The sequence below is a fragment of the Oncorhynchus masou genome, chromosome 17 (assembly GCF_036934945.1).
Source record: "Oncorhynchus masou masou isolate Uvic2021 chromosome 17, UVic_Omas_1.1, whole genome shotgun sequence".
NCBI classification, from domain to species: Eukaryota; Metazoa; Chordata; class Actinopteri; order Salmoniformes; family Salmonidae; genus Oncorhynchus; species Oncorhynchus masou.
Genome location: NC_088228.1, coordinates 31,468,361 through 31,484,676, shown reverse-complemented (window position 1 = coordinate 31,484,676; position 16,316 = coordinate 31,468,361). Strand labels below are relative to the sequence as shown.

The following is a 16,316-nucleotide window of genomic DNA, read 5'->3' as shown; positions in this document are numbered from 1 at the left end:
TGACTTTTAAAAACCTCTTCAGGATCGGACCCTTTTTTTCCTTTCAATTTTCGCCTAAAATGATATACCCAAATCTAACTGCCTGTAGCTCAGGACCTGAAGTAAGGATATGCACATTCTTGATACCATTTGAAAGGAAACACATTAAAGTTTGTGGAAATGTTAAATTAATGTATGAGAATATAACACATTAGATCTGGTAAAAGATAATAGAAAGAAAAAAACGTTTTTTTGTACCATCTTTAAAATGCAAGAGAAAGGCCATAATTTATTATTCCAGCCCAGGTGCAATTTAGAATTGGGTCACTAGATGGCATCAGTGAATGTGCAAAGTTTTGGACTGATCCAATGAAACATTGCGTTTCTGTTCAAATGTTTGTATCAAGACTGCTCAAATGTGCCTAATTGGTTTATTAATAACTTTTCAAGTTCATAACTGTGCAATCTCCTCAAACAATAGCATGGTACTATTTCACTGTTATAGCTACTGTAAATTGGACAGTGCAGTTAGATGAACAATAATTTAAGCTTTCTGCCAATATCAGATATGTCTGTGTCCTGGGAAATTGTCTTGTTACTTACAACCTCATGTTAATCGCATTAGACTACGTTAGCTCAACCCTCCCGCAGGGGACCCACCGATCCTGTAGAGGTGATAATACATACACACAACAAGTAGGTCACATGGGGGAGAGGCGTTGTGCCGTGAGGTGTTTCTTTATTTGGTTTTTGAAACCAGGTTTGCTGTTCACTTGCGCTATATAAGATGAAAGGCAGTTGCATGCACTCATGGCTCTATATAGTACTGTATGTTTCCTTTAATCTGTTCTGGATCTGGGGACTGTAAAAAGAACCCTGGTGGCATACCTGGTGGGGTAAGTGTGTAAGTGCTGTGTGTAAGTTGGCTATGCAAACAATTTGGAATTTCCAACACATTAATTTTTCTGATATGCTGAACACACCACTCGTGTTGCAAAATAAATGTACACATACATGTTATTCAATCATTGCACCCACATTGCTCGCGCGCATCAACAAGCGCCTGTGTAGCCAGGTGCTAAAATATAACTTGTTTCTAATCTCAGCAAAAAATGTACCTCCTCTCACTGTCAACTGTGTTTATTTTCAGTAAACTTAACATGTGTAAATATTTGTATGAACATAACAAGATTCAACAACTGAGACATAAACTGAACAAGTTCCACAGACATGTGACTAACATAAATGGAATAATGTGTCCCTGATCAAAGGGGGGGTCAAAATCAAAAGTAACAGTCAGTATCTGGTGTGGCCACCAGCTGCATTAAGTACTGCAGTGCATCTTCTTCTCATGGACTGCACCAGATTTGGCAGTTCTTGCTGTGAGATGTTACCCCACTCTTCCACCAAGGCACCTGCAAGTTTCCGGGCATTTTGGGAGGGAATGTCCCTAGCCCTCACCCTCTGATCCAACAGGTCCCAGACCTGCTCAATGGGATTGAGATCCGGTCTCTTCGCTGGCCATAGCAAAACACTGACATTCCTGTCTTGCAGGAACGAACAGAACGAGCAGTATGGCTGGTGGCATTGTCATGCTGAAGGGTCATGTCAGGATGAGCCTGCAGGAAGGGTACAACATGAGGGAGGAGGATGTCTTCCCTGTAATGCACAGCGTTGAGATTGCCTGCAATGACAGCAAGCTTAGTCCAATGATGCTGTGACACACCGCCCCAGACCATGACAGACCGTCCACCACCAAATCACGCTCCACAGTACAGGCCTCGGTGTAACGACGATAAACACGAATCCGACCATCACTCCTGGTGAAACAAAACCGCGACTCGTCAGTGAAGAGCACTTTTTACCAGTCCTGTCTGGTCCTGTGACGGTGGGTTTGTGTGCCCTTGGACGACGTTGTTGCTGGTGATGTCTGGTGAGGCCCTGCCTTACAACAGGCCTACAAGCCCTCAGTCCATCCTTTCTCAGCCTATTGCGGACAGTCTGAGCACTGATGGAGGGATTGTGCGTTTTTGGTGTAACTCGGGCAGTTGTTGTTACCATCCTGTACCTGTCCTGTAGGTTTGATGTTTGGATGTTAGTCAGTCTTTCCTCAACTCTTAGCCAAGAGAGACTGGCATGCATAGTATTAATATTACCCCTCTGATTTACAATGCAGAGCAAGACTTGCCGCTCTGTTCTGGGCCAGCTACAGCTTAACTAGGTATTTTTTGCAGCACTTGACCATATGACTGGACAATAAAATAAGATAAAACTAAGAGCCTGCAGGATTTGCTTTGTGGCGTGGGGTGTCAAAAAAGCAGAGCATCTCTTTATTACGGACAGACCTCTGAACATCTTTACAACCATTGTATCTATATGTTTTGACCATGACAGTTTACGATCTAAGGTAAAACCAAGTAATTTAGTCTCCTCAACTTGTTCAACAGCCATACCATTCATTACCAGATTCAGCTAAGGTCTAGAATTTAGGGCATGAGTTTTACCAAATATAATGCGCTTAGTTGTAGAGATGTTCAGGACCAGTTTATTACTGGCCACCCATTCCAAAACAGACTGCAACTATTTAAGGGCTTCAGTGAATTCAATAGCTGTGGTTGCTGATGTGTATGTGGTTGAATCATCAGCATACACGGACACACATGCTTTGTTTAATGCCAGTGGCGGGTCATTGGTAAAAATAGAAAACAAAGGGCCTAAAGAGCTGCCATGTGGTACAACACAGTTTAAATTTTTGACATTAGAGAAGCTTCCATTAAAGAACAACCTCTGAGTTCTATTAGATTGCCATATCATGGATTCAGAGCTGAGGTTGAAAAGCCATAATACATACGTTTTCTTAACAGGTTATTGTCAATAATATCAAAGGCTGCACTGAAATCCAACAGTACAGCTCCCACAATCTTCTTATTATGAATGCATTTTAACCAATCATCAGTCGTTTGTGTCAGTGCAGTACATGTTGAGTGCCCTTCTATATAAGCGTGCTGAAATTGTTAATTTGTTACAGAGAAATAGTATTGTATTTGGTCAAACATAATTTTTCCAACAGTTTGCTAAGAGCTGGCAGGTCTACTGTTAGAACCAGTAAAGGTTGCTTTATCACTCTTAGCAGTGGAATGACTTTGACTTCCTCCAGGCCTGAGGACAAAGGCTCAGACTAAATATATGACAGATAGGAGTGGCTATAAAGTCAGCTACCATCCTCAGTAGCTATCCATCTAAGTTGTCATTGCCAGGAGGTTTGCCATTATTGATCGATAACAATCATTTTCCCACCTCTCCTACACTAACTTACAATGCATCTTTTTCATTGTTAGTTTTTTCTATGCATGAATTAGGATGGCTCACTGTTCATTATTGGCATTTCCTGCCTAGGTTTTCCCATTTTGCCAATGAAGTAATCGGCCATAGATACCCATTTCATGAAGCTCCCGACGAACAGTTCTTATGCTGACGTTGCTTCCAGAGGCAGTTAGGAACCCGTTCTGTGAGCTTGTGTGGCATTCAAGGCTGAGCCGTTGTTGCTCTTAGATGTTTTCACTTCACAATAACATCACTTACAGTTGACCGGGGCAGCACTAGCAGGGCAGACATTTGACGAACTTGTTGGAAAGGTGGCATCCTATGACGATGCCACTTAAAAGTAATTGAGCTCCTCAGTAAGGCCATTATTCTGCCAATGTTTGTCTATATGGAGATTGCATGGCTGTGCTCGATTTTATACGGGTGTGGCTGAAATAACCAGAATCCATTCATTTGAAGGGGTGTCCACATACTTTGTATATACTGTATAGTGTGTCATTGATCTTGGCTTCATAAGTTTTTCTTCTTTTTGTTGAGTTTAGTCACATATTTTTTTTATTTGCAGTCAGTCAGCCAGTCAGATGTCCAGCCAGACTTGTTAGAACCTCCTTTTGCCCAATCTCTTTCAACCATAACATTTTTAAATTCCTCCTCAATCCATGGAGTCTTAAATTCTAATTAATAACCTCTTAAATGTAGTGGCAAAATGTAGATTTCCGCCTAAATATACATACCCAAAAGTAGGTGCTACTCCTGTGTAATTACATGATTCTGACATGGTATATTTGGAAAGAAGACATCTGGGAGATGAAAGAAGACATCTGGGAGATTATGAGGAAATTAGCAGAAGATAGTTTGGAGTTACGTAGGCCAGAATACACAAGATCAAGCACACTCTGTTCTTTTATTTGAATTACTGATGACTAGAGCAGGAAAGACATCAGATGGCTTCCACAACAAAAATGGGATTAATAGACCTAACAACTAGAAATGGACAAATGTTGTAGTAAGTGGTGTCAGGTGTGGTTACGGGACGCTTCCAAGTGTCCCTAAACCTCTCCAAAGCGGCATATGTCTGTAAATTATATAATTCCAGTGCTTTTATATATTTGAAATCCCTAAATGCAATTTGTTCAGTACAAAAACACAATTTGTATCACATCAACCTCACTCAAACATTGTGGTGGTGTTATGGAGTATCCAGGCTACATTCAAGTTTCCTTTCAACCTCTCCAAAGTGTCCGAATGTGGTAATTGGACTGTTTTTGCACACAGGATGTGCATAAAAGTTATTGTTCACAATTACAAACTAAAGTTCTGCATCGTCAACCTCTCTCAAACATTGTGTCGGGGGACGTACAGGGGATATGGAGATCTACATCGCGTAAGCAGGCAACATATTTTTTTATGCGCAAAGATATAGTCACTTGGTAGACATTCGACCTTGCCATTAAGTCATACGTCATCAGATAACAGGCTAGATTTGTTCCTACCAACCTAAGGATTCATTTGATAACCCCCATGTAGCTATAACTCAAACACAGACCAAATTGAAGCTTACCTTGTAAGATGTTTGCTGAAAACGTTGTGTAATATGAATATTTTGACTCTCGGGGCTGGTGATCAATAACTGTAGGTCACAGGCAGACAAATAAGATATCCTCATGATCTGTGACGTCCCAGCTTTCAGTGTGTGTTAACTAAAAGCAGGCACCAGAGAGAGCATCCTGACTGGTTGCATCACTAGCTGGTATGGCAACTGCTCGGCCTCCAACCGTAAGGCATTACAGGGTAGTGCAAACTGCCCAGTACATTACTGGGGCGAAGCTTCTTGCCATCAGGACCTCTATACCAGGCGGTGTCAGAGGAATGCCCTAAAAATGGTTTAAAACTCCAGCCACCCTAGTCATAGACTGTCCTCTCTGCTACCGCACGGCAAGCGGTACCGGAGCACCAAGTCTAGGTCCAAGAGGCTTGTAAAACAGCTTCTATTCCCCCCAAGCCAATAGACTCCTTAACAGCTAGTCAAATGGTTACCCAGACTATTTGCATAGCCTTTACACCACTGCTACTCTCTGTTGTCATCTATGCATAGTCACTTTAACTCTACCTACATGTACAGTTGAAATCGGAAGTTTACATACACCTTAGCCAAATACATATAAACTCAGTTTTTCACAATTCCTGACATTTAATCTTAGTACAAATTCCCTGTCTTAGGTCAGTTAGGATCACCACTTGTGAAATGTCCGAATAATAGTAGAGAGAATGATTTCAGCTTTTATTTCTTTCATCACATTCCTAGTGGGTCAGAAGTTTACATACACTCAATTAGTATTTGGTAGCATTGCCTTTAAATTGTTTAAAACTTGGGTCAAACATTTCGGGTAGCCTTCCACACGCTTCCCATAATAATTTGATGAATTTTGTCCCATTCTTCCTGACAGAGCTGGTGTAACTGAATCAGGTTTGTAGGCCTCTTTGCTCACACACTCTTTTTCACTTCTGCCCACAAATGCTCTATAGGATTGAGGTCAGCACTTTGTGATGGCCACTCCAATACCTTGACTTTGTTGTATTTAAGCCATTTTTCCACAACTTTGGAAGTATGCTTGGGGTCATTGTCCATTTGGAAGACCCATTTGCAACCAAGCTTTAACTTCCTGACTGATGTCATGAGATGCTTCAATATATTCACAATTTTCCTACCTCGCGATGCTATCTATTTTGTGAAGTGTACCAGCCCTCCTGCAGCAAAGCACCACCACAATATGATTCTGCCACCCTCGTGCTTCACGGTTGGGATGGTGTTCTTCGACTTGCAAGCCTCCCCCTTTTTCCTCCAAACATAACGATGGTCATTATGGCCAAACAGTTCTATTTTTGTTTCATCAGACCAGGTCGTGGCTGATTTCTTTAGAATTTAACATGATGTCAAGCAAAGAGGGACTGAGCTTGAAGGTAGGCCTTGAAATACATCCACAGGTACACCTCCAATTGACTCAAATGATGTCAATTAGCCTATCGGAAGCCATGACATAATTTTCTGGAATTTTCCAAACCGTTTAAGGGCACAGTCAACTTAGTGTATGTACACGTGACCCACTGGAGTTGTAATACAGTGAATTATAAGTGAAATGTCTGTAAACAATTGTTGAAAAAATTACTTGTCACGCACAAAGTAAATGTCCTACCTCAACCGGTGTCCCCGCACATTGACTCTATTTGTACCCCCCTGTATATAGTCGCTATTGTTATTTTACTGCTGCTCTTTAATTACTTCTTACTTTTCTCTTCTCTGTATTTTTTATAACTGCATTGTTGGTTAGGAGCTCATAAGTAAGCATTTCACCGCACATGGAAAAAAGTCACATTTTATTAGTCACGTGTTTATTTAATTTGTGCTTCACAATGCTAACCGGAAGGTAGGTAGCAGCCATCTTGAAATGAGGTTCGGCCTGCCCTTATAAATTAGTGTACCCATATATGGTAGTAATGCTTCTTATTTATTACATCAGCCCAAATATTTTAACATCAAACAATCATTTTTTCCCCACATCATTTCAATGAAATTACATTGAACCACGGTGTGTGCATCAGACATGAATACTTAACCTGTATACATGGTGACGCTGTCAGAGAGTAGTAGAATCGACTTAGCCTGGTGGCTGTATCCTGACCCCTTTTCAAAGGTTGCACACTATCAAGGCGAGACCCAAATACAAACACAGGAGGCAGATGGTTGGAGTCCTACAAATGTTTATTAATCCAAAGGGGAAGGCAAGAGAATGGTCATGGACAGGCAAAAAGGTCAAAACCAGATCAGAGTCCAGGAGGTACAGGCTCATGGTCAAGGCAGGCAGAATGGTCAGGCAGGTGGGTACAAAGTCCAGAAACAGGCAAGGGTAAAAAATAAAATAAAGGCAAAAAACAAGAGAACGGGTAAACTGCTGGTTGACTTGGAAACATACAAGACAAACTGGCACAGAGAGACAGGAAACACAGTGATAAATACACTGGGGAAAATAAGCGACACCTGGAGGTGGTGGAGACGACCACAAGAAGGACAGGTGAAACAGATCAGGGCGTGACACGCACACACACGTCTTCACAATCATAGCTCAGCTGAAGCTGAAATGTGGGTATGCATATTAATTACCTCTCAAAGAGTGAGGAAAGGCAAGGGTGTACTTTCTGCCTGAAAAAGCTTTCAATGCCTTATTTGGTGTGCTTGATTAATTCAGTATTCTTTTTAGTTTATAATTTCGAGCATTTTCATTTGAACTTCATTTCAACCTAATGTGCACATTGTTTATTAGGTGGCAAATACTTTGACATCATTATGTTCTGTACAGTATAGCCTATGCTGTAGTTAGTCTCATGATAACCCTGTAGAAATTTGTACCATTGTACACTGAGAGTCAGGAAGTTCAGGGAGTGAATACATTTAATAAATAAACTAATTTGAACAACAACAAAAAGAAACACCATCAGCGCACTGACAGCTACAGAAACAATAACACCTAGGGAAGGAACCAAAGGGAGTGACATAAATAGGGCAGGTAATCAGGGAGGGGATGGAGTCCAGGTGAGTGTCAATAAGTGCTGGTGCACATGACGATGGTGACAGGTGCACGTAATAATCAGTGGTCTGGTGACCTAGAGGCCAGAGAGGGAGTATACGTGACAAAATGACGGAGGAAACTTTTGCTGTTAACTGGCCATTATGTTTTATGGCTAGTTTTTATTTTTGTAATGTTGACGACATTGGCTAAGAAAAGTGTGCCCTTTATTTGGAATGGGCTAAAGCTCATTTTGGTCTCCTCTATTGTGGAAAAACCTTGAAACTTGCATGTTGACTCAAACTCAAAGAATAGCAACTGAATACATGTTTGGGGTGTTTGGCTTTTCTTCCAGATTTGTCTTAACCATGTCTTATGTGAGCACCCTTTGGTGTTATGTGCCACTGTAAACTTGTGGTTAGCCAAACTATTATTAGAACTGTGGAGGGATGACTGTTTCAAATGGTTTGCACCGTGTGGTAGTAAAATTAGCAAATAGTAATGAACTGATCTTTCTATTCTAGCTATTTTGAAAGTGGTGGCTGGTAGGGTGGTGGGCCAACCTCAGCCCAAGGCCAGGGTCTTGTTTAGTGTTGCAGTGTTTCACTGTGAAGTCCCATCTATTTGTTATTATTTCTCATTTGTGCCTTAAATACACATGAGTTCTCCATTAGTTCCCTGAGACAACGTTTTCATTGAGGGAGACACTGAGGTTTGCCTGGTTAGGTCAGTGGAGGGATGTGGGCTCAAGACCCCAGACATTGCAGTGTGTGAAAATAGCTCAGCATTCAAACCTGTGGTCTTGGTGTAAAATCATAAAAGCTTGCAACTATCAAAACTACTGCGATATGTTTTGACATCTGCAAGACTTGAATCAAATGACTGGAGGGGAAAAAGAAAGCGTTATTATAAACCTCAATTACATCACCAATCCCGAAGTCCCCCACTCCCCCATAGTCCCATTTATATTTAAATCATGGTCATGGAATTTTATAGGAAATTATATATGTGTGTGTTCTGTGTTTAATTTGAGCCCGTTGGTAGGTGGTCCGATGGGTTATAAAAGTACAGTGAAAAGAAACTCAAACCTAAGACCGATTTCACTCCCAGGACATGTGGTCATTGATGTGGAAAAACGTGAAGCATCTTAGGCTTCTCTCTCAGTCCAAAACCAGTTGAAAAAAAAATACAAAGTGTGCTCTCTAATTATGATATCCGAATGATGGGCGATTTTGAAGGCACATAAAAATAATGCCGTCATAGCCTCTCTGTAACATTGATTACATGAATGAGAAAGTAATAGATTCCATAGCAAAGAGAAAACCGTTTTTGTTTTATCCTTATCTAGTTATTAGTGGTGAGTGGGGAAGATGTTTTCAATAATAGAAAATGAAAGCGTAGCCAGAAAGTGGCCTCTGCCAGGGATCTGTGGGGAGAGGGTACTACCTTCCCACTGTCGGAGGGCTAGGGTTTCTGCACCATTTGGTAAAGCTAACAATTAAGAATAATTTGGTTCTAAAACGCTACTGCTGCCCGCATGTATCAATGAGCATAAGGTTGCTTGACATCGATCTACGGTTTGTTCTGTTTGCCAAAGCAAAAATTCCTTGTGAGTCGAAGGCGTTTTTTTGCAAACTTGCTTAAAGTGTACAAACAACAACTTTACCGCGCTGTGCGCATACCCAGGGGTTGAGGAAGAAAGATTTTGCAAGAGGGTAGAAATAAGAGAGGTTAGCAGAACCGCTAACTGCTTGACTCTGCTCTTCCACTGTGGTGAACTAGACTCCGTCTTCAGTGGTGTACCATAGTATCTTTGTTTTTTCCCAAGGGATCCAGAAACCTGCACCATTGTCGCTGTTGTTTTCTTGATTTTGCCTGGAATTTCCACAAATAAGATCCATATTGAAACCACTTTTAACAGAAGAGATGCGCTTTATGTTGAGGTGTGTGAGTGCTGCGGTAAGATCATAAACATTCAATAAATAGTGCATTTAGTTATTTCCTGACTGCAACATTGCAAGTTTCCTTTTAATGCGGCGGAAGCAGCATAGACTAACAAGCATGTCTTTCTTGTGAGGTGGACGTAAACAGTGGAAGCAGATTCATGCCAAAACAAAGTACAATTTAAAAACATTGAAGTATGATACATTTGCTTGAAAATGTTGACATTTTGAGGTGTTTTGGGAATGACATGCTTGTTTGTTTAGCCTAAGTTGTCGTTTTGCTGGAGAGCAGCAGCCACCCATCTTCTCTGGATGATCAAACATACTGGTGTTGTTAACAAGGGACATTATATCAATTTCCTACTTACCAACCAATTAGCAGCCTACTGGGGCCATCTTTCTCTACATGCTGTTTATGATCATGACATTAGGTTAACGCTCATTTGTGTATCCTTTTCAGGGGACAGCACAATCTAAAAACAGCTACTCATTGGTGTCTTGGAATACAACGAAGCCTAAGGCGACGTAATGTTGGAGCCAAGGCAGTGAACAGTCAGTCACTAGGCGTAAATGTCACTACTGCTTTGGCTCTATTCCTGCAGATGGTTACTGCTCGCCGGAGTGGGATGGCATTGTTTGTTGGCCTGAGGGGTCTCCTGGAAAGCTGGTGTCCACTGCCTGTCCAGAGTACATTTATGACTTCAACCATAAAGGTAAGACAGGCCCTGGGTAGCCTTCAGTTCAACAGTTGTCTTTCACTGAGCTCATTTTCAGTTTTACGTCAAATGTGCGCACGCACGTCTGTAAGTCGCTTTGGAGAAAAGCAACTGCTAAACAGCATATATTATAGGTAATGGTGGTCACTATTGTACAATTTGAAAACAACCTTCTGTGTCTGCTTTACTCTGGAAGACGGCATGGGGCGTTGCTTTTGAATACATTTCTATAGTTACATCGACGCAACAAGATTTTAATCTTTAAAAACTTGAGTTCTTCATCTGACAAGGCTGTTACACTGGAAAAAGTACACATGATTTCTGATGTGATAACATTCTACCAAACTCCTAACATACTATTCACTTTGTTTCCTAGAAAAGGCCAACAGCCTTGGACATTTATTCTAAGAAATTGTCACGCATAGTATATCCTAGTATACAACACCAATATGTACTTACAGGTGAAAAGAAATTACACGTACATTGTCATTCTGTTGTATTCTACAGGACTAGCCTATCGTCGCTGTGACAACAATGGGACATGGGAGCTGACCACTACCAACAACAAGACATGGGCAAACTACAGCGAATGTGCAAAATTCCTCTCGCACTATAACCAAAATAATGAGAAGGTGAGAGTCGTGTCTATCCTAGCGTGCATTTCTTCACACCATTAGACAATGCCAACTTTGTCAGGGATGTGACACAATAGCAGTGGATGGGGACAATGGCCATTGTGTCTTTTCTGAAAAAAAGTGACATTTTATGTCTATTTCAATCTATTCTATTGTTTGAGGGCAGTTCTCGCATTAGCCTACACAATCAATGTGGAGGTATTGAAATGTGTATGATATTGGACGTGTGATCTGATTGGTAAGAAACTAGGCCCTCTTTACTGGTGTAGGCTAGACCGCTTTTAATTTCTGTCACAATTCAGATGGAGCTGTAGGGGGATTTGTGTGTGAGTATACTGCAGGAGCTAGCAAGCTACTGCTCTGAGGTCTCAATCATTCTCGAACCTCACATGTCTAACTTCTTGAACCTCTACAGTGTTCATTGTCTGTCTGCCATCCCCATTGTTAGACTTGTTTACATTCTGCTTTTTCTGATGCTTCTACTCATTTGAAGGAAACCTAACAATAACAAAATATTTTTAGAAGATCAACATAAAAACCCTGTTTACCATTTAGATGAAGAATGTCGCCAAATGGAACAAAAGATGTGTCCCCTCAGAAATGTGAGGCTACTTCAAATGAAAAGCATACATGCTAATTCTTTACTATTGACTTATTTCCCCCTTGAAGATTATGTGAACAATGTTTGGAATGATTATACTTGTGTTTGGACCAAAGAATCTATTGTTAGATGAAGCGAAGCGTTACCTCCATTGAACCCCTTCTTACAATCTGATATGATAGGCTTCTTCCTCTGACTTAAATGTATTGGAGCAGAATTGGATATCGGGATAAAGGCTATATGACTGGCACATCTCTCCAAAAATGGTGCTGTAGCCAGGATTTCGAGGAAAAGATTCAACATGTGAAAAATTTAAGAAAAATGTCTTAAACACTTTAAAGTAACTTTAACCATAGAAAGATTGTGGATACTGTTGCGTCTTTACTTTGCTTAATTCCGTTATCATCACAGAGGTCATTCCAATTCCATTAATTCAATTATTTCCTCTGCCCTTAACTGTTATTTGAGGTGCTTGTTGATCAAATGGATTTCCTGTTTACACTCAGTTCTGGGCCAATGGACAACGGACAAGGTTGGGCTCCATTTGAATTGAAGGCAGTAAATTCAAGAAGCAAGCAAAAATTACAGTTCAATAATAATAATAAAAAGCATTTATTTGCAATGACTTGTCAATAAACTGAAAAGTAGAAGCTATTTCAAAAGTTTAGACATTTCTGAATTTTTTATTCAAATCACTTCCTGAATTGACTGCCTTCAATTCAAATTGAGCCCAAGTCTAGTGGTCATCAGGTTGCCATGGGTAACAGGTTGCCATGGGTAACACTGGGCCATGTAAAAGGAGGCGGTAAGTAATCAGTACCTGAATGACGAGTCGAGGGCGCTAAGCAGGAAATTGTTGAAAGCTACTCCCCACTCTTAACCTGAGCAAGGTTACTTAGCGGTTAGCTCCAGCCAAGGTTCAGAAAAGGTCATCCTGAGTACTGTAGATTGGATTCAGTCTGGTTTAACCAGGCTATCTGCTTTTGGGCTTACTTCCATAATAACGTGCACCAGGGACCGCTTACTGCAACCCAAAATATCTGGCTTCATATGAATATTAAACCAAACTTCTCTGGTCTCTCCCCGCACGTGCATTCTTCTCTCCCCCTTTTAAATGTGGGTCTCAACATTACGGTTGTGGGCGAGGATGTCATGGGTATCCTTCCATCCACATTTTGAGGAGAGGGCCCCTGATTTATTTCTTCTTATACTTCAAATGTTTGTTGATGGTCTCCCGGTCCCAGGACCCATAGCAGCAGCTATAGTTAATGAAAAATGCATATGCACCAAATTAAACCCTTCAGCTGTGCACCACAACTTAGGAACCCTTGGGTTTGGCACTGGGTCCCCATCCCTAAATGATAACAGCAGTGGAGTAGGCTCTGGTTACAGCAGGCCCCAGAGGAGCCTCTCAACTAGGCTGTGTTTATCCAGCAACCACGGGTAGCTAGCTAGAGTCCAGACCTGGATTCAAACAGTATTTCAAATACTTTGCGAGTTTGATTGAGTCCTGCCTGGAATGCCAGGTGAACAGGATTTATTTTAGACAGGCAAGCTCAATCAAGTGCAGCTAAAATATTTGAAATAAAACCAATCCTATTTGAATCCAGTTTTTTTTTTAACGTCTCACCTCTCCAGCAGTATGTCCTCTGCTTGCTTGCTCTGTGCTGTTATCTCCAGCTGGAAGGCCCAGCATGCACCACACCTCACTCCACCCAGGGCTTTTGTCAGTGCGGCACATCTCTCAAGCCAAATATTCTGTTTATTAGAAATCTCCAACTCAGTCTGACACTTGGCGGGCATCCCATTGCCTGGTGGGCGTCAGTCCTCTGGTGGGCAGCTCACTGTCAGAAGTAACACACCATATTTTATTCGGAAACTAATCAGAGGCCTGAAAATGGTTGCACACCGTGAAATGACCTTTAGACCTTGGAATGGTTGCGCACCATGACAGCACCTTCTTTGAGCTTTAAGATGCATGGTGTTTGGTTTTTGGTCCGCAGCAGTTTTCTGTTTAGTAATGCGTAGACTGCAACTGTGAGTCATTTTTTTGACATGAGTAACATTACCCTCAGTGCCTCTATAAAGGCTCAAACATTGAGGCACAGAGACCCTATGAACGCGTTCAGCAGATTTATGGGGACAATATTGTGTGATTGGAATGCCCTGGGTCAATGACTTTTATGTTGTGAAACAATCAATGGGGCACACCAGGCACACCTATCAAACATCTATCACTTCCTCAAACAGGCTACTGTAAGTAGGCTGACACCTCTGAGTAGACAGTTCACTCCTGACCTGCCACCTGATATGACTAACAATATCTCTCCTTCATATGACCTTGTCTGAACGTCTGTACCTTATCCACACAGTGGGCTACTCCGTCTCTCTTAACATTTCTCCTTCATACGACCTTCTCTCTCAACAGGAAGTATTTGACCGTTTGTACCTCATCTACACAGTGGGCTACTCCATCTCTCTGGGATCACTTATGGTGGCTGTGATCATCCTGGGTTATTTCCGGTGAGTAGTACTTGTTGTCATTGGGAAAATTCCTTCCTCAGTCCATATTGTATCTCCCACACAAATGTTTTGTGTGGTGAAACAAAGAGACAAAGCTTGCAAAATGTGTTTGTATAATGTTTTACCTTTACTTTTCCATGAGCGTTTGACTTTTAAAAGGATTAGAGGTGGCTGATGTTGTTAAGGTTGTTGCCTTGGAGCCAGCGTGTAATTGTGAATCGTGCCTCATCTTGCTGACATTTACTGTATATTCTTTGTTATTTTCATACTTATTCATCTCAGACCCCAGAGATCCATAGGAAAGCCGTGGTTAGTGTGTATTGTTATTATATTTACTTGGTGGGTTGTTTACATGAAGATATGGGCGGCAGGTAGCCTAGTGGTTGGGCCAGTAACCGAAAGGTTGCTGGATCGAATACCTGGGCTGACAAGGTAGGAATCTGTCGTTCTACCCCTGAACAAGGCTGTTAACCCACTGTTCCCCGGTAGGCCGTCATTGTAAATAATAATTTTCTTAACTGACTTGCCTACTTAAATAAAAATTAATATCAGGTGTGGTGCACAGTTTCAGCCTAATTAATATTCTGTCATGTCTGGGCAGAAGCCTTTAATTCAGGCTGAAAGAGAAATAGATTGGCAAATTAATTCTGACAGTCAATTTGACAGTTACTTTGTTCTTATCATTGCCTTAGCCAAAAAATGAATTACTCAAATTCAGCAGCATGAACACTAATCCTTGCACACAAGGTTGAATTTGTTTGACATTTTACATTGAATCGTTTCATTTTTCTTTTAGGTGATTAATGCAAGGAAACTTCCCCATTATTTACAAATTTTTGTTTAGCGGAGGGAGAGTGTCAAGTCCAGGAATTGGTGTAAAGTTGTGTTTACAAACATTGCGCTCAACGTGACTTAGAGCCTAAGCCAGGTTTCTCAGAAGGGAGTAAATGTTTTAAGAGAGAGAGACCCTAAACTGGCACCAGGAAATCTACAGGCCAAATTAGTTTAAACACACGTCTCGAGGGTCCCCGGGGGTCTGGGCTGACGTCCCAGCAGCGCATTCAGGAGCACTCCAGCTCCGTCTCCCCATACCTTTAACATGTCAGGCTTTTAAAACCCTCAAGACACAGGAGAGGAAGGTTCATAAATGTTTTCTGTGGAGAGACCGAGGGATACATACTGCACATTAGCACTGGTGTTTATCCTTCTTCCTGTTCACAAATTAGTTTCCCTCACCACTTCACAAATCAAAGTTCCCCAAAGGAGAGCTTGTCCAATATCTTAATAGCCAGTTTAGAGGTAGCAGGTAGCTTAGTGGTTAAGAGCATTGGGCCAGTAATCCCTAAGCCAATTAAGGGGAAATCTGCCGATGTACCCTTGAGCAAGGCACTTAACCCTAATTGCTCCTTTAAGTCGGTTTGGATAAGGGCGTCTGCTAAATTACTAAAATGCAGTAATGGGTTTGACTGCAGAGGTTAGACACAAGCAAATAATGATTCATGAGTTTTCTGCGGTTACTTGTTATATATATATATATATATATATATATAGGGCTGGGAATTGCCAGGGATCTCCCAGTATGATATTATCACGATACTTACGTGCTGATACAATGTATATTGCGATTCTCTCAATTTTTTTATGACGTGTTATTGCGATTTGATGTCCCAAAAATAATGCTCACTATGTGTCTGCTGCAGAGAGACGAGAGAACATGAGGAAATTCCATCAGTCATGGAAATATGAAAACATAATGGCTCATTATTTAAAAGATATTGGAGAACAAGCTATGGAATGAAAAATACCAGAGTTTTGGTGCAGGTACAGCCAACTAGCGCTATCTATCAATCGATACTTGGAGTCAAAGTATCAATAAAATAATGTCCAAAATAATGTATCGATTTGTTCCCCCATCACTACACTGATAAGGGTTTTTAGAATATTCTTAGCCAAATTGGCTTCATGATCAATAATAATTTTATAGCGCTGGAGGATAACATTTGTTGCCTACATTGGGTGTCTGAGAAATGCTT

At 41.2% G+C, this 16,316-nt stretch overlaps 1 protein-coding gene across 1 annotated transcript in view; it reads left to right on the top strand.

Moving 5' to 3' along the window:
• The window catches only part of pth1r (parathyroid hormone 1 receptor), an 85,803-nt gene that overhangs the window by 45,154 nt on the left and 24,333 nt on the right, over positions 1-16,316 (top strand). Inside the window, exons 3-5 of the mRNA XM_064993027.1 lie at positions 10,411-10,521; positions 11,032-11,156; positions 14,189-14,283. Coding sequence (XP_064849099.1) covers positions 10,411-10,521; positions 11,032-11,156; positions 14,189-14,283 — 331 coding nt within the window. The remainder of the gene's footprint in view (positions 1-10,410; positions 10,522-11,031; positions 11,157-14,188; positions 14,284-16,316) is intronic.